The sequence below is a fragment of the Hemibagrus wyckioides genome, linkage group LG01 (genome assembly GCF_019097595.1).
Source record: "Hemibagrus wyckioides isolate EC202008001 linkage group LG01, SWU_Hwy_1.0, whole genome shotgun sequence".
Lineage (NCBI taxonomy): Eukaryota > Metazoa > Chordata > Actinopteri > Siluriformes > Bagridae > Hemibagrus > Hemibagrus wyckioides.
The window spans coordinates 7,822,237-7,846,796 of NC_080710.1; the positions used below are offsets into that span (position 1 = coordinate 7,822,237).

At 38.5% G+C, this 24,560-nt stretch overlaps 1 protein-coding gene across 2 annotated transcripts in view; it reads left to right on the forward strand.

The window, feature by feature from the left end:
* Positions 1 to 24,560, forward strand: part of kcnn4 (potassium intermediate/small conductance calcium-activated channel, subfamily N, member 4) — a 37,980-nt gene continuing 13,420 nt past the window's right edge. Inside the window, exons 1-4 of one of the 2 annotated variants that reach the window (XM_058378467.1) lie at positions 1 to 491; positions 10,934 to 11,029; positions 16,952 to 17,415; positions 19,939 to 20,074. In XM_058378467.1, the coding sequence (XP_058234450.1) occupies positions 186 to 491; positions 10,934 to 11,029; positions 16,952 to 17,415; positions 19,939 to 20,074 (1,002 nt within the window). In that variant the 5' untranslated portion in view covers positions 1 to 185. Of the gene's footprint in view, positions 492 to 2,247; positions 2,757 to 10,933; positions 11,030 to 16,951; positions 17,416 to 19,938; positions 20,075 to 24,560 lie in introns of those variants that run through there. The other variant, XM_058378542.1, reaches the window with a different exon arrangement.

Here is a 24,560-nt window from a genome sequence, read left to right on the forward strand (position 1 = left end):
GGAGCTCAGGTGAGCGCGAGGTTCGCGATCGAGTTTATGTGCGTCTCGTGAAACATTACTCACAGCACGTTGTATTCGTCTACTCCGTGTCAAGTTTGGCACGCGACTGCGCTCGAATGTGTTAAGAAGAGACGGGCGACGGTGAATGAAGACTGGGAAGAGACGCTGCAGTGTGGTGCTCGTGTATGTTTATTTCTTTATATTTTTCGGGAGGCGCCTTTATGGAAATGAGCGTGCGTAACTCGCTTCCTGATGGCAAAGCAGACGGGTTCGGAAGCTGTAACGGCCATGCGACGGACATCAAGGTGACGCTCTCGCACCCAGGCAAACGGATGAGCCCGATCGAGGGGGGCAGTTTGTACCGACTCCGAGACAGAAAGTTTCTGCTCGAGGACAAGCGGCGCCTTTCCGCTTGCGCGCTCGGAACCGCTCTCCTCGGCATTCTCCTTATGATCCTGCACACCGAGCTCTGTCCCGCTGTTTACCTGCCGGTGAGTGACCCTTTCACAAAAGTACAAAAAACAGTCTGACCATGTATTACACAGATATAAAATATATTTGCAGCGAATAACTTTTCATTGACGCACAAACCTCGCACAACCCACCAGTTCCCATGGGGACAACGCAATATTTAACGTCTAAGTATACAAGTTGGCTATATAATACACATTTAATTTTTTTATTTATTTATTTTTAATATTGACAGGAATAAAACTTGCATGTAAAAGGTTACATTACATACAATACAATACAATACAGGGCACATTCGTGCTCCTGTATTCCTGCAGAACACAACTTTAGATCTCTGTAAACGGAACCCTGGCATTACGTATTAATTTTATTGCATGGAGGGAGAGACTATGAACCTATAAACCTCAACATAGATTTTCACTGCCCTGATTTAAGATAGGACTGATGAGGATCAGACCTAACAATAGAATAAACCGCAAACATTACTAATTACGGTGAATGGATTGAATATATGAGTACTGGGTTCAAATATTACCAAAAAAACAGAGCTGTCATCAAAGGCAAATCTCAAACCCTCTTGACCTGATGAGAATTGTTTTTTTCTGAGAGGTTTAGGTCCAGTTTGTTGTTTGTGTCTAGATATTCTCTTAATGTTTGTTTTAATCAATGTTTGTTTTAATCATTTGGTAAATGATTATATCCGAAACAAAATTGGAGCAAATTAAAGTGGCCATTACTCAGGAGTGCTACAAACATTAACCATGAAGCTCTCAGTGAAAAACTATAAATTCCATAAGCATTTATGAGTTTTGGAAAATGTCTTTAAAGAGACCGGAATACCTTTTTCAAGCTATAAATGTCATCGAACCGAATGGTCCTATCTTACCGAGGTGATAACCAGCCACATCAAATCTCAGGATTTGGCTTTCCACAGCCTTGTTGTATAACCAGATATCCTGAGTGTGCAGTCAATAAAGTTTATGCCTGTAATAACTTTTTAAAGATGTCAGAGCATGTACCACTTTAAACCAATGTACTGTTTTACTTTGCTGTATTCAGCTGTTAGGCGTTTTTCATTCTTAGGTGCCAACCTGCTACTAAACTAGATATCCACAAGAGGTCGCCCTTTACACAAAATCTTAATTTACCAGTTTGTAGAGGTGTCCATTTTTGTAATTCGTCAAACACACCTGATATAGTTACTTTCTATACGGTTTTATAATGAGAAAACATCAGGCTGAACATTTTCTAAAAATATATTATTACATAACAGATGCAATTAAAGTACTGAAAGACACTGGCATTTTTAAATCAGTGGCAGTTTTTTTAATTAACTTGGTAATGTAGTCAATTATTTGTTTGTTTGCTAGTGTTCCTGGATATTTCCTCCGTCTCTACCCCTATACTGACCAGGATAAAGCAGTTACTACAGCTAATATAGTACTTTTCTGCTGTCTGTAGACAGCTGATGTAAATGCAAAATAAATAAAGGCTGTATTCTGAGACATGACGTGAACTCCAAACGGTTTATTATTCAATTTTAGGTACCCTAGCTAATATATAATAGCTTTTTATACCTCATGTTGACTGACGTTGTTCATCTAATTTGTCAGTTTTTGGTCATTTTCTAAGCAGCATTGCAGACTTGGAGCGAATCCCAAATGGCACGTAAGCGCCCTAGGTAGGGTAATACATGAAACCTTACGTAGGGCTCTTTTATGTCCAATAGACAGCCGCTAGGAATTCAGCCAATGACAGAGTTGAGTGCGCGAGGTTGGCTCAGGTGGGCGCGAGGTTTGCGCTAGAGTTCATGTGCGTCTCGCGGCGCGCAGTTGTGTGTTACTCACGGCAAGTCGTGTGCGTCTCCTGTGTGTCATGTCTCCCCAAGTTGGGCAAGCGAATGCGCTCGAATGGGTGAAAAGGGGACGGGACGGTGGTGACTGAAGACTGGGGGGAGGCACTGCCGTTTCGTGCTCGTGTGTGTGTTTATTTGTTTGTTTTCGGGGGGCGCCGTAATGGAAATGAGCGTGCGTAACTCGCATTCTGACGGCAAAGCAGACGGGCTCGGAAGTCGCAACGGCGACACGACGGACATTACGGTGTCGCTCTCGCACCCAGGCAAGCGGATGAGCCCGATCGAGGGCGGCAGTTTGTACCGACTCAGAGACAGAAAGTTCCTACTCGAGGACAAGCGGCGCCTTTGCGCGTGCGCGCTCGGAGCCGCTCTCCTCGGCATTCTCCTTATGATTCTGCACGCCGAGCTCTGTCCCACTGTTTACCTGCCGGTGAGTGACTGGCAAGTGGGGAAGGGGGGCGACTGGGGTTGGGAATGACCTGTTGTCATGTCTCAGCATACAAAAACAAAGCGACTTGTTAAAAGTTTATCATTTGTATTAACAAGAATTTGCTTTTATATTTCTCCAGAATATCACTAAGGTTATAATTCTATATATTGGTTCCTGTTAATACTTAAATTATATATATTTAATTATATTTTTGTTGGAAGGAGGAAGTGACTACAGGGGAGAGATATTTATTTCCATCAGTGTAAATCTCCAGGGGCATTTTCTCTGCAGCTGATTTTGGATGGGACTGATGAGGATCAGACCTTACTATAGAGCAAACACAAAGTTGAGTGATGTCAGTGACATGACTGAATACTTCAGCACACAGGTCTAATGTTAAAACCTGAGCTGTTATAAAAGGCAAAGCCAAAAACCTTCTAACTCAGCAATATTGGCAGGTAGGGCAGAGCCCCAACGTTCATTACAGCCGATCAGCAAATATTATTATTTTATTATTATTATTATATTATTATTATTATTATATTTATTCGTAAGGTTCTCATTCACCACTCAATACCTTTTAAATTATTCTAAAACACCAGTGATTGGTGAAGTGTTGCTATTTGACAGATATAAGCCTATTGCTCCTCACCTTTCAAGATGTTTTGGAGTTGTGGGACAGCAGACTTACAGTACTGTCCCACTTAGCTTAGTTATTACTGCTGTTGCTATTGCACCTAGTGGTCAGAAATGGGACTTGGAACAAGAGGGGCCCATAAGGAGCCCATTGCTCCATGAGCAATTTCGGGAAGGAGCAGTGGACACAAACATTAATTATAGGGTTACCAGATTAATTTGAAGAATCATCTTCCATGGTTGCCAAGATCTTGTTTCATAGCTAATCATCAAGATTAGTTCTAATGAATTTTTTTGAGTCATAAAACGGCAATGTTGTAAGACATATTGCAAAGTTTGGGAGGGGGACGGGATTTTGGAGTCGGTAAAATCCATATATGAAAAATTCATGTGATGCTTTCTGTGTTTTTGAGAGGCTGTTGGGCTGGAAATTTTTTGCTGAAATATGTAACTCTGGTTCATGATATTGCCTTAAAAAAAGTTGAATGTAGGTACATCTAAATCTGCCCAAAACAAGCTGATGGACTGTATGTTGTCGAATTTTCAACTGACACTTTCATTTAATTTCGTTTGAGGCTATGTCCCTATTAGTGTCTTAGCCCCTATATGAAACCTGAGGTCAAGAACTACTGCTACCTCGTTGACCTAAAGAGAAAATATTATTTCTTTGGCAAGATTAGGTCCAATAAGTTATTTATCGCTACACAATGTCAGCGTGAAAGGTTATATTAATTTGGTAAGTGCTTATATCTACAGCAGAATCAAGAGGTTTTTTTTAACCGTATTGCACTAATCTGCTGGCTACAGTGGCAATCCACCAAGCAGGGACTAACTCAGGAAACCAGATATCCTGAGTGCTACTGAACGTGTGTGCAGCCTGTAAACTTTGTCCTTGAGTGTGCTTGGCCAGGAGTCAATAAAGATTCACAGACTAATGTTTTGCATCCTCTCTGTTTTAACAATCATGGAAACAAACACCACATTTTATAATAATTATGTTTTCAGGTACTGAAAAAAATTAAACATTGTGCACACTGAAGTCTGGTACAAAATAAGGCATTTTGAATTATTGCTAGTCTGAACTGGTTACATTTTTAAGAAATACAAGAACCAAAGCAAACAACAAAAACCCAAAAGGTTGGTACTTAATTAACCAGATTTATTTTTTCCAAAGTGACCCAGAACACAATAGAGCTTTTAAAGAGTACTGCTCAAGCCTTCTTCACACACTTACACCAACAAATTTACTTGATAAACACAACTTCATTTATACACACTTTCATTGGGCTTATGTATTAGCATATAGGACCTTTTAGAAAAGAGAATAAGAGAATCTGTAGCTACGTGTTTGCTTTGTGGTTGTGGTTACTATTGCTAGCCCTTTATTTCAGTGTATGCCTCTTCTCATGAAGTCATGGTTTACATGAGTTTGACAAGCGGGTTTTAATATTGCTCTCACGTTTCAAACAGTTCAACATTCTCATCTGCTCAACAGACATATTTTCCTAAGATCTCGATGATCAACAGCTAATCAGTGTCTGCATGAGATTTCCTATATTTTCCAGTAATTATATTTTTGTGGAAGAATGACCAAATGATTAAAAAACATCTTAGATTGCATCTTAGCTTGATAGATCAAGTATCCATTTAGACGGTAAACTCATCCTTGGGCTGTGATGACATACCTAAGAAGAATTTTCTCCTGGAAAAAGTTTCATGCAGGAAATGTCTAAAAAGTTATCAAAGTTTTCCACATTCAGCTTCCCCCGTTATGACGGACCGCCCACGATCATATCACAGCTTTTCCACATCATTTAATACAGAATTAGGGCTTGTTTGAATAATGTATTTGAGGGTTGACCTTCAGATGCTGATTTTTCAGGTGTTGTCCTCTCCACCACATACCATGCTAATTGGAGCAGCTGAAGCAGCTCTTGTTCTCCTGGAAACCCATTTATGCGGGAAAACTGACTATTTATGGTTGTTTTTCCACATTTCACCTCCCCCTTTTGCACTCTTTCAACCGCCTGTGGTCATATTGCATCTTTCCACATCATTTACTGTATAATTGGCACCTGGTTGAATAATGAGATTTGTGGAATGACCTTCAGTGAGTCAGCACAGAATTTCAGGGCTGATTTTCACTATGATCAAAAAGGCAGAAAAACATCTTAATCTTGATGTCTGTCTGGCACGCATTGAAATTCGTGAGGGTTTAGTATTCAAACTAGGAAATAAGCATAAAAACCCACACGTTTCTGCTTTAACTTATACAGGGACTTGAATGGTGGATGCTCCACATAAACGGATTGAACATCCTGTGTAGTTGCCGAGAGGATGATATCCATTGAGGAATTGGTGGCTGGAACTGAAATTGGATTTGGAACTGGTGGCTCAGTGGTCGGTTTCTCGCCTACCATGCAGAAGGCCCGGGTCCGATTCCTAGCCAGTGCCAAAACCCCAGCCACTGGATGCAGTGCCGGTCCCAAGCCCAGATAAAAATGGGAGGGCATCAGGAAGGGCATCTGCGTAAAACCTGTGCCAAGTTGTTGTGCAGACCAGTTGGTCCACTGTGGCGACCCCTCACACACGTAGGGAGCAGCGAAAGATCAGCCACAACAATGTAGGTGTATATAAGCAGGTTTGTTGATAATATAGCAGTAGTGTAATAGAAATATAGCAAGTTTTAGTACTAAACATCATGGAATAACACAAAATATAGGCAGATCCTCCGCATTGTTGTGTTCGATTTCCCTCTCAACTGTGTCTAGGTGGCATTTATTTGGAACATAACATGCAAATGTTATACATAGCAAACGTAATAAAATATGATCCCAACAAATATCACTTGCAACCTGACTGGAAAAGCAGAAATGCATCTTGCAACTACAGCATATCAAATCTATAGCAGCATATCAGACTACACCTGGTTCCACTCCTGTCAGCTAGTAACACAAGATGTAAGATGCTTTTCTGCTCACCGTGGTTATGAAGAGTGGTTATTGAAGTTGTTAAAGCCTTCCTGTCAGCTCCGACCTGTCTGGGCACAAACTGGTGTGTATTGTGCTCTAAGAAACCCAGACACAAAAGAGCTGAAATTATGGGAAAGCAATACAGGCTGCTATTGCATCAGCAAACACCTCCACCTTGAAGATTTTCCTAATTGTTCTGTACTCTGTCTGGGTTCATTGTCCAGCTCCTTAAACCATTAAATGACTCTATTAAAACTTCCATTTACATCACTGCCCAAGCGTTAGAAAGCCATGATGACGATTACATAGCCTACGCTTTTTCTCACAGTAACACACAGTCATACTGTAATAGTGAAAGAATGGAAGTTTTTAAGGTTTTATTTACTGCTGCTTGGTACATCCTGGATTTCAGCATTAGTCATTTTTTAACTCATTGACTGTGATGCTAAATTTATCTCTTCAAATGAAAGACGAAAGAAAGAAATGCTTTGTTGAACCACTACTATACTTGAGAAACTACTATTAACAGTATAATTTTACTCTGCAGTCACTGATCATTACTGAACAGAGCATAAATAAAATAGTTATTATAAGTAACTAAAAATGTAACATGATTTCCAGGTGGAAAAGGCTTTCATTGAAATTTCATATTAAGCCTCTGTGATATTAGACATTTAACATTTTTCAAAAACTTATTTCTGCTGTGTCTTCTAAACTGATATTAGCGCTAACACTATTATTGAGACTACATATTTTAATAATGCTAACTTGTATTTTCAGGAAAAGCAAAAAAACCCAACTAAAATCGTTATCTGCAGTCTGTGTGTTTAGCATGAAGCTAAAGTGTAACAGGGTTGTGTGTGGGCAAACAATGTTAACATCAGCCTCCTTTGTATTTAGCCTATAGTCTGTGGTTTCTTGTTAACCTCTAATGGCATCAGTTGAACATTAGCCATATTTTGAACAGCATTTAAAATGATAGGTAGCTGGGTGTTCGAGGATGTTATGTTAATTTTGTTTTGCTCAGGTAGTGTGTGATTTGCTCTGGTGATTTGGAGTACAAAAAAACAAAGGAAATAGATTGCAATGTTATCCTTCTCATTTAACATTTAGTGCATGGCAAATCAAATGGCAAAAAAATGAACCCTGAAATGACCTTGCATATGTTGTAGATTGAGCTTCTCATATGTCTTTTGCATTATGCGAGAAATCACATGGTAGTCTGGAAAGAGCTGCTTTTTTTGGCTGTTCTCATTTGAGTAACATGATATCAAACATCTACAATATAAATGCCCTAACAGTCTTGCACTAGTTAGAAGACCCAAAATTTCAAACATATACATGAACCAGGATGAATAACATGCCCCTTGGAGCATGAGGTAAGATGAGAAGCTAATAGACATATGAGTATATTATGTGAATATTGACACATTGAGACATAAATACAGAAAATGATATACAGTAGTTAACTGCAGAATACACACTGACTACAAATCTGAGCATGTACACTACACTATATCGCCAATGGTTTGTAGAAACCTGACCATCACACTCATATGTGCTCTTTGAACATCCCATTCCAGACTGAGTCTCCCCTTACTGTTAAAATTAACCTTCACTATTCTGGGAAGACTTTCCACTAGATTGTGGCTGTGGGGATTTGTGTTCGTTAGGGAGGTCAGGCAGTGATATCAGACGAAGTTGCCTGGGTGCAGTTGTCGTTCTGATTCATCCCAAAGGTGTTCCATGGGGGTCCGCTTTAGTGCTTTTAAACCAACCTTGGCAGCAACCTTCCAACTTTGTGGCAACTGTTTGTGAAACAGGTGTCCACAAACATTTGGCCTTACAGTGTGTATGAATATAGCAGCATATAAATATGGGTATAGTACCATATATAGAATATTGATGGGTAAATTAAGAATCTGGATTTTAAAAATTCATAGATTTGACAGAAATTGTCAAACGACAGGGAGAACATCAAACATCAGAACATAGATAGATGGTTGTACTGCAATTTAGTCATGGCTGTATGTCCTTTCCAGCTTTTTATGCCGTTTTCATGTGAAGTATAAGAAATGGCAGGTGTATTGCTGTGTTTTGTTATTATTAGAATTAAGTTGTAAAATGCTGTGACCACCAACCCTGCTCCTGAGTCTATCCCTTTAAGATTTGTAACTGTTTTATCAATACGAGTTAAAAATTCTTGGGAATTCATAGGCAAAATTAATTTATGTTTCTGTGTTTTACAAAAAAAGAACCCTGGGTACACTAGTCAGGTGGTATAAGTAAAGATTATGAAGCTGCGTTATCAAAGCACACGTGAGGCAGATAGCATGGGCTTTAGCCAGAAGAAACAAGCACAGTAGGAAATTTTAATTGAGACAAATTTCACAACTAATGGCTAATTTTAGGCTTGTTATTGTTGTAAATATATTAGCAATGCATTTTAAGGGTACATTAAGTCCACTACCGCGGGTTTAGATCATTATAACGATGTCCATTGTGCCACTCATTCAAACCTTCCATCTCATGAGAATTAATGATGCTTTTTTGAACGCAGAACCCAGGCAAGTTTACCAGGAATTTCCCTTCCACTGGTCAGCAATGGCTTCTTTAATGGGTACAAACGAGTTTGAAGCTAATAATCCATTATATAAGTTAATGACAAGCCAACCCAGGAAAGAACATGCAAAAAAGTCACCCTGGTGATACCATGACAGCATGACATCAGTAAACGCAATTGTACACACATTACACGTTGATAGGTGCTTAAACCTCATTTCACTTAAACGTTCTTCTTTCTGATCCACATACATAAAGTTCTAACAGATATGTACTCTGTAACAAAACCATAATTTAGCAATCCTTTTACATTCTGTCAATACACAATCATCAGGTTTATATATATATATATATATATATATATATATATATATATATATATATATACACATATATACATATATAAAAGAAAATAACAATGTTTATTACATTAATTGGTTAGCAATTAGCGTATTCTAAATCTAAATGACATTTTTTGACTATTTTTAATAGTAATACATGATCTAAAGTTAATGAGTAATTTTAAATGCTATTTTCTAAAAAAAAATAAAATAATAAAAAAATCGTAATGCTGATGTACATACAGAAATAACGGAATTTCAACTTTATCTGCAGTGTTAGAACTGGTGTATTGTAATTGTACACATTTTCTATCAACAACCACATCAACAAAAAAAGAAATTCTGCAAACATTTGTTATTGTGCAAAAGAGCTTCTGTGTATTTTTGCATTCTTTTATTGAATCTTTTGGACACATAGACTGCAGGACGTACAGTGAATGCGGTGCCAGTTTTATTAGCTTTTTATTTGCTTGCTGGTAAATGTGTACAAGTACTAGTCTAGAAAGAATCCAGGTGAGACATGGTTGTTTCAGACATGCTTTAACCCCTGTGAAAGACTTCTGTGCCCTGTGTAGGGCTTTGGTCAGTTGGGTTTCAGTGCTGTTTGGGGGAAGTGCTTTGGAATTTCACTGTGGTGAGAGTGGTAACTTTTATCAACACAGAGCAGGTATTGTCTAGCAAAGCTGACAAAAAAAAGTGACACAGTGACACTCCAGCAGGAAGTGATAGTGTGAAAGTGAATTTGATTATAAAAGTTCTGACAACAAAACACTAACACCTGGTTCATGGTGACTGACTTGGTAATGCTTAATTTCTTTCTCTATGGCTACTGCAATGGACAAGTTGTCAATTTGTTCTCTAGCTGTTGTGGATTGCACCCAGTTCTAGTTTCAGGTGCGTGCGCTTGCCTGGCTGTGGTTAGATGCGGCGCTGTCCAGCGTGCCTTCTGCCATACCTGAAAACAGATGTGACCATATCCCACAAATGACCAGTGTACACACTAACAGAAAATAAGAACAAAGTATTACAAGAGACAATGAGGACTATGACAAAACTCTGGTATAATGTCATTTTGTGGTAATATGTAACAGTCATACATGTTGTGCTTTTATGATACAAATTATTAGAAATGCAACAACATTTTTACATCATCTTTCTTTTTAATCTGTTATGATGAAATACATGAATTGATATACACTGTATTACCAAAAAGTTTTGGGACATCTGCCTTTACACGCACATAAACTTTAATGACATCCCGTTCTTAATCTGTAGGGTTTAAAATGGAGTTGGCCCGCACTTTGCAGCTATAACAGCTTCAACTCTTCTGGGAAGGTTTTCTACAAGGTTTAGAAGTGTGTTTATGGAAATTTTTGACCATTCCTCTCTAGAAGCGTATTTGTTAGGCTCTGATGTTGGACATTTTATACACCTGTGGCCATGGAAGTGATTGGAACACCTGAATTCAATGATTTAGAGGGGTTTCCCAAATGTTTTGGTAATATTCTGTATTTATTTATTCATGAATGCCTTTCCTTTTTTGAAATGACTAAACAATAGTTTTTAAGTAGTCCATCAAATAATTTGAAACGCGAACAGCTGAATATCATTCGATGTCTTATTAAAAGATTCGCATCACGTGTCCCTTTTCTGTGCTTTTTATCAGGGCTCCATCTATGCCCTCTGCATAAACTGCCTCATCAGCTTCTCCACTGGCTGTCTGCTCATCCTTATCATCGCCTTCCATTATAAAGACATCAGGGTGAGTGCTTCCATTTAACCTAACACTTTTAGCCAGACAATACACTCTTAAAATGTTTATTTTGAGATTAAGGGCCATGGCCTAAATGCAGAAGAGAAATTTAACAATAAGGTTTGAAGATTTTTAATTAATATAAAAATTAATAATTGTGTGACTTATTACTTAAGCGTACCATCATACCACCACTTAGATTCACGTGGGATGTTCAGTTGTAGGAAAAATATAATTGGGTGCTAGCATAAACAACATTTAGGGGGCTGTATATCTGCTCAGGCATTTTAAGTTTGTTGCTTGTGAATATCAGTGTACATGAATTAATGCTAGCTGCTGATATCACATTAATGCCTTGATGACATGACTGTTTTATTTTTGTCAGTGGTGTAATCATAGTCAGTGTACACAGCAGTTCAGTGGTAAACGATATCATGTCATACTTGAGACCGTCTCAGAAAGTCATTTAGTGACTCACTCTTCTGCCTTCACTATATGAGCCGAAGTGGTTACTAGGAGGAAAAAATGACACAAAACAAACGTCGTACTTATGTTGATAGATCCCACAGTTTTACATTACTTACAAATACACATAGAGACCAGTGCATCATGAGTATTGTGAAAAGAAAAAGGAGCCCTGTTTTGTAAATGAATTTGGACAGACTTCAATATTCTTTAACTTTGTTTTATTTATTTAATCACTAATTAATGAATTAAATGAAAATTAAATAAACCAAGTACAGAGTAAAAAGAAACCAACTCAGAATGCACCTTTAACCTTAAGCCTTTGTCTTGAAACTTATTTTGGGATGATTTATTACCCATTCATGTCAAGATTACAAGGAATTATTGGAAATGTATCTGGCACTAATTATGAGTGTCAATCAGTGAAGTAATCCGGGTGCTATGGGTAAGTTGTTCATAGAAACATGATGGTAAATTTCTTCTCGAAATAAACAACAAAAAAAAGAAACAGTGGATGAAGTCCAATTAGAGGTGATTAGTGTGATGACGATTAGTGTGTGACCATGACTGGGTGTAACTCAGGAAAGTCTTTATCATGGGAAAGTGATCTGTGAGTGCAGACCAGAGATAAAGCAAAGTACAGTGTTCCTACTTTATCTGGTTTGCCATGAAGTGAAAAACCCACAGAGACGACAACAAAACAGGCTGCCCTATACAAAATTGACATTTACATCTTTTCCATAGCGATGAGGCGTAGTTCAAGACATTGTTTATTTTCTACAAAGGAGGTCACATTGTAAGAGAAGGCTATTCAAAAGAATAAAAAAAAAATTAATCCTAGAGTGAGGGTTAGGGCTAATCACATGTAACCTGTGACGATATTAGTTTTTCCCTGATGACATCTACTCCTCACCTGATATTTTGCTCCCACGTTACTCATGTAACATTTGAGGAGAGTCCAAGATTTTAGGAATGTGTCCTATAAATTTTGTTGTTGCTTGTTGAACCATTGGAGACCCTCATACAGAACAGGTAGTGGATTCCTAGTAGATTTTTCTAGAGGCATTGCGCCCAATTTTAGTTTGCTTATCTATTAAAGTAACTGATAAACCTGATGAACCAAGCTTTACAGGCATGCTTGACAAAATAATAATAATAATAATAATAATAATAATAATAATAATAATAATAATTACAATGGGCAATGTATATTATCATAATATGAATTCAGTTAATATCTGTGCTCAGCTTAAATTCACTTAGTGAATCCTTCTAATGAGATAAAAGACCCTTTTTTTTATGCATGAAGGATGAGTCAAGTTGAAAGTGATGTTCTGATTTGTGTTATGATGTAATTAGCCTGTAGTGGTGTAATTATTAGAAGATTATTGATTAGTTGAAACTGAAATAAATTGAGTTGAACAATCCTGATTTAATTATTCTCATTTCTAATTAGAAATTGATTATTATATATAAAAAATGTACAGATAACTGGTATGTAAAAATATTATTTAAACAATAATCCATATTATTTTTATCTTGGGTGTAAATAGGTTAGCAAGGCCATTTCCCCCATAGCTCTGATACTTTTAAAATAAAGATTTCTTCTCTTCTTAGACTCATAAATTAACTTTAGACCTACCTTGTTAATATAGAATCATTGCCTTAAAAATAAAAAACTGTATCATATTGTGTGGAATCTTGAGGTTTATACCCCTATTAGTTTGTTATTGTACCATTTAGCAAAGTTTTAAAGCGGCTCTTAGAGATTTCTACAGTTGTAAGAAAAAGTATGTGAACCCTTTGGAATTAGTTGGTTTTCTGCATTACTTGGTCATAAAATATCATCTCATTTTCATCAAAGTCAAAAGTATAGACAAACAGAATGTTCTTAAGCCAACATCACAAAAGCAATTCTAAGCTTGCATGTCTTTATTGAACACATCCCATTAAAGAACTCGTGGTTTTAATAGCTATTTCCTCATTTGTTTAATCCTTCTTTGGCAACAATAACCTCAACCAAGCATTTCCTCTAGCTGCGGATCAGTGTTCAGGAGGAATTTTAGACGGCTTTTCCTTGAAGAACTGCTTCAGCTCAGTCATATTCTCAGGGGCTCTGGTGTAAATATCTCTCTTGAGGTCGTTCCACAGGATATCTGTGGAGTTAAGGGCTGGGCTCTGATTAGGCCACTCCATGAGATGGATTTTCATTTTTTTGTTGTTGTTTTTTTAAAGCCTTTCTATAGTACATTTACTTCAATGTTTAGGATTATTGTCCTGCTGCATCACCTAACTTCTACTGAGCTTCAGCCACCCTGATATTATCCTGTAGGGTGTCTTGATTAGCTTGGGAATTAGTTTTTCACTCAAACATGGCAAGTTGTCCAGGCCCTGATGCAAAAGCAGCCCTGGATCATGATGCTCCCTCCATCGTGCTAAACCATTGGGATGATGTTTTCATGTTGGTATGTGGGGCCCAGACATATTTCACCAGACGTAGTGCTGCATGTTCTTCCCAAACAACTCAACCTTAGTTTCCTCAGTCCACGAAACATGTTGTGGAGTGTCAAGGTGGTCTTTGGCAAACTTCAGGCACAGAGAAATGTTTTTCTTTTTCTCTTTGGAAAGCAACAGCTTTCTTCATGGTGTCCTGCCATGGACACCATGCCTGTTTAATGTTTTCTGTATATTAGATTCATAAACAGAGATGTTAACCAGTTCCAATGATTTCTTCAAGTCTTTAGCTGTCACTCTAGGGTTCTTTTTTACCTCATTGACAATTGTGCGGTGTGCCCTATGAGTTATCCTGGCTGGACGTCCACTTCTATGGAGAGTAGACACAGTACTAAATCGTCTCCATTTATAGAGATAATTTGTCTAACAGTGGACAGATGAATATATTTTCTAACCCTTTCCAGCTTTATGTAACTCTTGATCGTAGGTCTTTCGAGGGTTTCTTTTTTTTTTGCGAGGCGTGGTTCACATTAGCAGATGATTCGTGTGAATAGCAAACTCAAAATGTTTTAGTGCTTTTTATACGTCAAGGTATCTTTAACCCACATCTCCGATCTTGTTTCATTAGCTGGATGCCGGGTTTGCCAGTTCTAATTAGTTGAAGCCATTAGCCAAAGGTTTCACATTTATCACGTTTATGTATATTTGAATGATTGAATACACAATATGTACAAGAAGATTTTAAGTCAAGCTTGTACATAAATTCAGGTGACCACAAAGGGTTCACAAACTTTTTCTCGCCACTGTATGGTAATGACTAGTGTCTGTGAAATGTTTCCATATATACTTTTCTCTGCCTCTCTAATTTAAAGTGTTTTCAATATTACCAAGCACTTAGAAATATGCATACAGCAGACCACCAACGTTTTTAAATATTTGTTAGTTGACTTGGAGTAAGTATGGCTGGTGAATGATGCAGAATGAAGAAAATATGACAGTCAGTATCCGCAGATGCCATCTCTGAAATCACTTGGTTCTGAAACCTAAGCAGGAATATGCTGTTCTTTTTTTTGTATTGTGTTGTATTGTATTGTGTTGTATTGAAACCACAAGATAAATCCATTGCTTGCAGTTTTTTTGTTTGTTTTGTTTTTTTGCCATCCTGAAATTAACTTCCTAGTCCTAGTTTTGTCTTGAGTAACAAATGTAAGACTCAGCAGGAATGACACCATTATCAAGACTCTTTTTCACTCATCATTTTGAGTTATTGTTTACTAGCTCACAAGCTGCTGTTTCATCCATAATAGCATATTAAATTGGACCCTGCTAACCCCTGGCTTCATCCTGCGAGAGGAAGTGGAGGTGGTGGAGACAAACAAATGGGTGTACATCTGGACGGCAGACTGTACTGGACAAGTAACAGCAAGGCAATATACAGGAAGGGAGAAAGCAGACTCTACTTCTTGAGGAATCTCTGGGGGGTTTTTTCTCTCTGGAGCATGATGCAATACAGGTTTCATCAGTCAGTTGTGTCCAGCACCATTTTCATGCAGCAGTATGCTGGGAAAGTGGTATTAAAGCAGGAGATGCCAGCAGACTGAACAAACTGATCAGAAAAGGTCAGACAAGTCATGCAGACCAGCTTAGACTTCCTGGAACTAATTGTGTGCAGGAATATGCTGGGAAAGCTGTTGCTCACCCTGGACAATTCATCTCACCCCTATCCATGACTATTTAACTAGTCAGCAGAGCACCTTCAGCTCCAAAGTGATCAGTCACACTGAGATATAGAGGACTGGAGATTCCTGCTATCAGTATCCTCAGTCTGCGACCTAGCGAGCCTATAACGATGTATTCATTAACCCTTTACTGCATGGTGTTGCCATATGGCAACTATTAATTTATCTCCATTTTTTTGTTAGACAATAATACAAAACTACTTTTTTCTATGTAACTGGAAAAGGGGGGTTTTAACTTCAAAAAAACAAAAAATACCATGTCACATGACTAGGAAGTGCTGTTTGCACTTCCTTTTAGAGGGCTCTGATTTGATGAAAAATTTGATGAATATTTCAATATTTAGGCAAAACTGCCTAAAGTAAACAAAAATGTAAACGTTATCTGAGTTAACATTTGTGTCATTTAAACAAGTTTATATATTTTGAGTATTCTGATAAATGCTGGAATGTAATCGTTGCCATATGGCAACAATTTAAAAACTACACCCCCAAAAAAAATTTGAAAATTCTTTGTATATTTTTATTTCATGATCTAATTTAAGTAATAAAAATAAAAATAAACTTTTTGACGAAAATACAATAATTCATGCAGGAGAGGGTTAATAGAGCTCTGGATAAGGGCACCTGCCAAATGGCATCTATAACTGATCCACAAGGTGTATGATTGTAGGCACACAGACACACCTCCATACAATTTACACAAGCACAACCACACCAGCACACCTTTATACTTTGCACATTGTCTGCCTACCTCAGGGTTTCTACACTTATCTTTACTAATCAGTTTTTATTATATTTATTAACTGGCTCTCACTTTATTACCTGTACACTTTATTTCAATTGACACTACCTTAGAGATAAGAGTATTACTAGTATTAGATGTCTGTAATGGGCATGTCTGGTGTTGCGACAAAACAAATCTAAAGGTCAGAATGTCTACATGTAGCAAGGTACTCTTCGCAATGGTATTATGTGCTTGGGAGCCTGTGGAGAAATATTAAGGCTAATGTTGTTATCTGGATGTGTAGAAATTAGTCTTATAATCTAAGAGAAGGAAAGGATTAGCTAAACAAACAGAAATAATGAAAAGCACAGATATAATGGCACAAATACATTAATAGACTGGAACTGCTATTCAAACATGCTTATCATATCTTTTATTTAAGAAAATGATCATCATTTCTGAATGTTTTTCCTATGTTTTACACACTTATCAATAGAAGAATCCTTGCTTATTGATACACTTGCTTTCTTTTTTTTCTCTTCTCACAAGCTCTTCATCATAGACCACAACCAGGTGGACTGGCGCATTGCCATGACCACCAACCGTGTTCTCTGCATTTCTCTGGAGTTATTGGTCTGTTCCCTCCACCCAGTGGGCATCTATTTAGGCCCCTTGACTGCAGCGACAAACTCTTCCTCCTCCTCCTCCACTCTCCCTACAGTTTCGACACCGCTGTGCCTCTGCAGCAGTCCCATGGAGTCATGGCTGGAGTTGGAGCTACTGCTATCAGCACTGATGTTCTTGCGCCTGTACCTGGTGCACCGGGCCATTCTGCTTCACAGCAAGGTGCTGCTGAGTGCCTCTTATAGGAGCATCGGCTCACTCAACAACATCAACTTCACTTTCCGCTTCGTTCTCAAGGTACTCATGAACAAGTATCCGGCACGCACGCTCCTGGTTTTTATCATGCTCTTCTGGTTTACCTCTGCCTGGATGCTACGGCTGTGTGAAAGGTAGAAAAGAACACACACACACACGCACATTCATATGCTCATACTCACACACATTTTGTATATGTACATGCTCACATGCACATCAAACTGCCAAGCACAAATTCATCCTCCCATCTCTGTTGATGGTCAATTTGAAGTGCTGATTTGGAAAAGAGTATTTAGTAATAGTTTTGTTATAAATAGGTCCCCTTCAGGACTGCAGACAAATATTCCTTTATTTCCTGCCAACTCAGCATAGATTGTGAAATGGAGCATTGGTTTGTTCAGGGGAATTTGTTCATGAATCTTGTTTTTGCCCACAAAGAGGCTATTCAAGTATGTACAGTGCATGGTTTAAGCATTTTTTAACAGATAGTGAATGTATTTATTTATTTACTTATTTAAAATCAATTGATTATTATTATTAGGCCGTTTTGTGACCTACGGAAAGCTACTGATTTGAAGGTTTGGTGTTCTGCATGTGTGTGTGTGTTGTTTAATATTATAATTTTATGTGGTTACTTCATTCCTTACACACATACACACACAAACAACACACCTTATGAAGGGACAAAATGTAATTTGACTAACTAATATAATCATAAAACCAAACAACTCTTTACTTGGTTGCAAATGTTTTGCAGTCAATGACTACCAAAAGTCTGAAATCCGTAGACTTCACCAGATGCTGGGCTTCTTCCCTGACCTCTTGGCAAGCATTTCTCCTGCTGTCTACTCCTGCTTATTATTTGGGGTGTTTTGTCTTCTGCAAGTGAAATGCATGATTCAAGTCAGGTGATCGACTTGACCATGACAGAACATTGTACTTCTTTACCTTAGAAAAGTGTTTCAAGGTCATTGTCTATCTAAAGGGTGACACACCATCCATCCATTGACCATTTGGGTGAAATCTGAGCAGATAATATAGCTCTATGCATTTTAGAAGTCATCCTGCTGCCTTTCAGTCACATCATCAGTAATTTCATATCATATACAGCCATACATAATGCTACCTCCAGCAGTTCACAAATAATGCCCCTGCCATCATTCTCGTTTGTCCGTCTTGTGGTAAAACATTTACTCTGATGGAACTTCTCTTGATTGTTGACTTTCACAGATATGCCTACTTCCTTTAGGATGTTCATAATCTGGCCAACTGTTATGAAAGGGCTATTCTTCAACCGGGAAAATTCTTCTGACATTCACCACAAGTTCCATGGCATTTTGGTGTTTCTAAGCTAACCAGTGCATTCTTTCATTTTGAGAATGTACCACACCTAATGTTTTTGCTATCTCTCTAATGGGTTTTGTATTGATTTTTCATATTTAGATAGTTAACAGCAACAGATTCCAAATGCAAATGCCACACCTGAAATTTTCACTAAACCTTTTGTAAAATAATGACAGAATTAAAACATACATGTCCATGGAGCAACTGGCAATTACTTTTAGTCCCTTGACAAAGGCTGGAAAAAAAAAAAACTACGCAAAAACTAAAAGCTTTTAGCTCATATTTATTGTTTCATTTTAATTACAGTATACTGTAGTAGACAAAAAAACAATAACTTTGTCAGTGTGCAAATATTTATGGACCTGACTGTATGTACAGTGGATATAAAAAGTCTACACACTTCTCTTGACACTTCTGCTGGGTTTTTGTTTTTGTGTAAAAAATGAAACCAAGATAAGCCATGTCAGTTCCTTTCCTTTCTTTAATGTGAAATAACATTCAACAATGGGGCAGTGGTGGCTCAAGTGGATAAGGCTCTGGGTTGTTGATCGGAGGATTGGGGTTCAAGCCCCAGCACCACCAAACTCCACCGCTAGGCAATTGAGCAAGGCCCTTGACCCTCTCTGCTCCAGGGGCACTGTATCGTAGCTGCCCCTGCACTCTGACCCCAACTTCCTTAGCTGGGATATGTGAAGAAAATAATTCTGCTGTAATGTATGTGTGGCAATAATAATGGCATCCTGCCTTCAGTTCAACAAAATTTAAGTGATAAACAGAAATATCTTCATACCTGCACTAACCTAGTTGCATATGTATGTATTCCCCAGAACCTATACTTTGTTAAAGTACCTTTTGTTTGTAATGCAGCACTTATGTTAGATTCTACCAGCCATCTTGATTTGGCAAATTTATTCTGTTCTTCCTTGCAAAAATGCTCCAGATCTATCAAATTACAAAGGAATATCCTCACAGAACTGTGACTAATTCCTCAGGTTTTCAGTAGGTTCTTTTATCTAGGCTCTGAATTTCCAAAACATTGAGCTTTTTCTTTCTTTTGTTTTACTTGGATTTTGTCCTGCAGGTTTATTGCCAAGATAGATTTCTGTATGGAGTTATCTATAATTCCCTTTATACTGACTAGAGCCCCAGTCCCAGTTGAGGAGCAGCAGTTAGATAGGATGATGCTCCCTGGAAAATGATCTGACATGATTTGTCTTGTATCCTATTTTATATCCACTGTATGTTGTTAACACCTGTGTTATTTAGAACAATATATTAAGTTTGCCCATTCTGGCTGGTGTCTCCTTCTGTAGGCAGGCCCAGGTGGAGACGGGTGGTATGGGTACAGCTCTCTGGCTCATCGCTATCACCTTCCTAACAGTAGGTTATGGAGACGTGTCTCCCACAACCACCTGTGGCAAAGTGGTCTGCCTCTTCGCAGGCGTCATGGTAAATACAAATTTTCCCAGCTTTTTCTTTGTTTTTGCACTGCTTAGCTGTGGATGTATGCTGAAATGATTCAAAATATGAGTTCTTTAAGGAAGCACTTAAGCAGAATTCACTTATGTCATGTTAAGAATGAACTTCAGGAATATTAGTTTTAGGAAATAATTACCACAAGACTGTTCATTTTAATTCTGGGATGGTGTTAAGTAATGATTTTATAGCATCATGGTGTGACACAATAAAGTAAAATTTTAGGTCCAGTTCCAGAGGCTTATTGTCTGTGTGGAGTTCCCATGTTGTCCCTGGATCTGTGAATATCCGTTTCCAGACTTTAAGTTTTCTCCTAAAAGCAGGCCATTGGTTACACTAAAATTGCCACTAGGTGTATAATGAGTGTGTGAATGTGTGTGTGCACGGTGTACTGTGATGGTCTGGCATCCCATTCAGAGCATATTCCTGTATCAGGTCCAGCATTCCTGGGACAGGCTCTGGGTCCACTGGGGCTCTGACCAAAATTATACTAAAAAGGCTGTGGCATTGCCCAGGTTTGAACTGAAAAGTATCTGGTATTTCTTCATCAGCCTTTCTTGTATTCTCTCTCTTAAAGGAAAATGTTGCAAAAAACAAACCCACAGCTTTTTATGGGACTTAGAAAGTGAAAATCACTTCTTTTTCACTTCTCTGTCCTAAAGAATTTCCCATGTTGGGAAATTTCCTGTCTGTTACAAAGTGATAATAATTGATACCCCTTCTATTAATGCTACATAAACTTCCTAACAATGCTTTTCACTTTTATAAACAACTTTTTTTTTAATCCAATTAATTTTAGCCTTAGCTTGTTTGGCATGCTTGTATGAGCTGGTAATGTAGGAATGGTAGAATATGAGAACAAGAGTGTTAATAGTAACCTGTTGTTTATGTTTATGTTTAATTGCTGCAAGAGCCATGCTGTTGTATCAAATTAACACACATCTACTGATACGAGTATGCTTAGGTATAACATGATATATACAGGTATATACACTCAAAAGATTATCAATATCCCTATTCTGCATTCAGGAGGCGGCTGTATGATCTGACTGTAGCCTATATATATAGGTGACAGCCAAGGCTTACAGAGCCGCATATGATGTAGATTAGCCCCATACACAACAAACTGCAATGCACTGTGTATTCTGACACCTTTCTATCAGAATCAGCATTAACTTCTTGAGCAATTTGAGCAACAGTAGCTCGTCTGTTGGATCGGATCACACAGTCCATCCATCGCTCTCAACGTGCATCAATCCACCCATGACCCTGTCGCCGGTTCACCACTGTCCCTTCCTTGGGCTACTTTTCATAGATACTGACCACTGCAGACCGGGAACACCCCACAAGAGCTGCAGTTTTGGAGATGCTCTGATCCAGTCGACTAGCCATCACAATTTGGCCCTTGTCAATCTCGCTTAAATCCTTACACTTGCCCATTTTTCCTGCTTCTAACACATCAACTTTGAGGACAAAATGTTCACTTGCTGCCTAATATATCCCACCCACTAACAGGTGCCATGATGAGGAGATCATCAGTGTTATTTACGTCACCTCTCTGTGGTCATAATGTTATGCCTGATTGGCAATTAGAACAGATACATGTTGTGATCGTGTACTCATTTCTTTTTCTTTCTTTTTTTTTTTTTACCATTATTATTATTCCCTATTATTCACAGGAATTAATGAAAATAAAAACATAAAATATACTTTTGTATACTTTTTGTATTAATTGTACATATACTGTACAATCTATGGAAATGAAAGTAATTTTGTTTACTCCAAATTTAACACATTTTCTGTAATTAGCTTCAGCAATTTTGATGTTGAATTTTGACTACAGAATCTAATCTATATTTGCTATATCTGAAAAATATAATCTTTAAATCAGTAGATTATATGCTGGTACACTATATTGCCAAAAGTATTCGCTCACCTGCCTTGACTCGCATATGAACTTAAGTGACATCTCATTCCTAATCCATAGGGCTCAATATGACGTCGGTCCACCCTTTGCAGCTATAACAGCTTCAACTCTTCTGGGAAGGCTGTCCACAAGGTTTAGGAGTGTGTTTATGGGAATTTTTGACCATTCTTCCAGACGCGCATTTGTGAGGTCACACACTGATGTTGGACGAGAAGGCCTGGCTCTCAGTCTCCGCTCTAATTCATCCCAAAGGTGTTCTATCGGGTTGAGGTCAGGACTCTGTGCAGGCCAGTCAGGTTCATCCACACCAGACTCTGTCATCCATGTCTTTATGGACCTTGCTTTGTGCACTGGTGCACAGTCATGTTGGAAGAGGAAGGGGCCAGCTCCAAACTGTTCCCACAAAGTTGGGAGCATGGAATTGTCCAAAATGTCTTGGTATGCTGAAGCATTCAGAGTTCCTTTCACTGGAACTAAGGGGCCAAGCCCAGCTCCTGAAAAACAACCCCACACCATAATCCCCCCTCCACCAAACTTTACACTTGGCACAATGCAGTCAGACAAGTACCGTTCTCCTGGCAACCGCCAAACCCAGACTCGTCCATCAGATTGCCAGATGGAGAAGCGCGATTCGTCACTCCAGAGAACGCGTCTCCACTGCTCTAGAGTCCAGTGGCGGCGTGCTTTACACCACTGCATCCGACGCTTTGCATTGCACTTGGTGATGTATGGCTTGGATGCAGCTGCTCGGCCATGGAAACCTATTCCATGAAGCTCTCTGCGCACTGTTCTTGAGCTAATCTGAAGGCCACATGAAGTTTGGAGGTCTGTAGCGATTGACTCTGCAGAAAGTTGGCGACCTCTTCGCACTATGCGCCTCAGCATCCGCTGACCCCGCTCCGTCAGTTTACGTGGCCTACCACTTCGTGGCTGAGTTGCTGTCGTTCCCAAACACTTTCACGTTCTTATAATACAGCTGACAGTTGACTGTGGAATATTTAGGAGCGAGGAAATTTCACGACTGGATTTGTTGCACAGGTGGCATCCTATCACAGTTCCACGCTGGAATTCACTGAGCTCCTGAGAGCGACCCATTCTTTCACAAATGTTTGTAAAAACAGTCTGCATGCCTAGGTGCTTGATTTTATACACCTGTGGCCATGGAAGTGATTGGAACACCTGATTCTGATTATTTGGATGGGTGAGCGAATACTTTTGGCAATATAGTGTAGCTGTGTATATAGAGTCATTTAGAACCAGAGGAGAAGCAGGAAGCCTAGCAGCAGAACATGCAGTTATGACAGTTTGTGTGATAAGAGAAATGAGGTAGAACTTCACACAATGTCACACAACAAGAGAGTGAAGTTTGAGCCAGACCTAGACACCTCCCTGGCCAAGTGGAAAATAATCTTTCACTCCTCTCACTCTCCCTCAGACTGCGTTTTTATAAGTACCTTTTTTTGGAAAACATTCCATCATTGCCATTTTTAGGTGGTTTATAGCATTTGGCACCAGTGAATACAGATAGCGTGCCAACATGTATCCAAGTCTTGGAAAACTGAATGACAAAATAATGTTTCCTAATCCATTCGGAACAATACAGTGGGCTGGTTATAGATGTGTGCATCGCCCACTCACCTGTAAAAAAACAAAATCACTCGTTTTATTTCCTACTGCCCATGTTTAATATTACCAGTGTTAAATTCCCCTTAGACCAGGTCCAATCCTAATGTTGTATGATAGTTCTTGGGGCCACCTCATGGCACAGCTGATGAAGGACTTCTTTGTGTACTGCACTTAACATTTACTAAATTTACAGTTATGACTGAAATACACCGCAGTTCCTGAATCCTTACATATACAATACCCTCCACAGTTTTTAGCATCCTTTTTGGAAATAGGTTTATATATGCAGGGAGTACTGATTTTTTGAACATACAGGGATGGGTCTTTTTTGACATATTTTTCCAAACACCTTTTAAGTAGTGCATTTCTTGTTAAATGGTCTGCACTCTGAAGTTGATGTTTTGTATAGCTTTTCTTCTAATGACTAATATGGTTGCAGAAAAAGCGAGAGAGAGAGAGAGAGAGAGAGAGAGAGAATATTTAATTGACCTATACATTCTCACATTTTTCAACATTTCAGTGTTGATTAGTAAGTACTGTATGTTTGGCATCTCAGTTTTTTGGTACATTCATGGTGCTGTTGGCAGAATGCATGATGCAAAAAAACCTTAGACCTTAATCATGATGTGGCACTATCATATTTTCCATGCTGTCTGTGGTGTCCAGAAGTTTGAATTTGGTCTCATTTGACCACAACAAATGATGCCCAATGTAGATCACTGCATGATGAGAGTGGCTACTGTTTGCACTGTTTATGAACGGTGGTTAACTAAACAGTGCAATTCAGAACTGTTTCTCTCTTTCACCATCCTCCTAATTTTAAACTCACTATTATTTTAAAAAATACTTATACTAAGAATGATTTATGGATAAATAGTTGCTCCTATTCCAATTCATACAGGCATG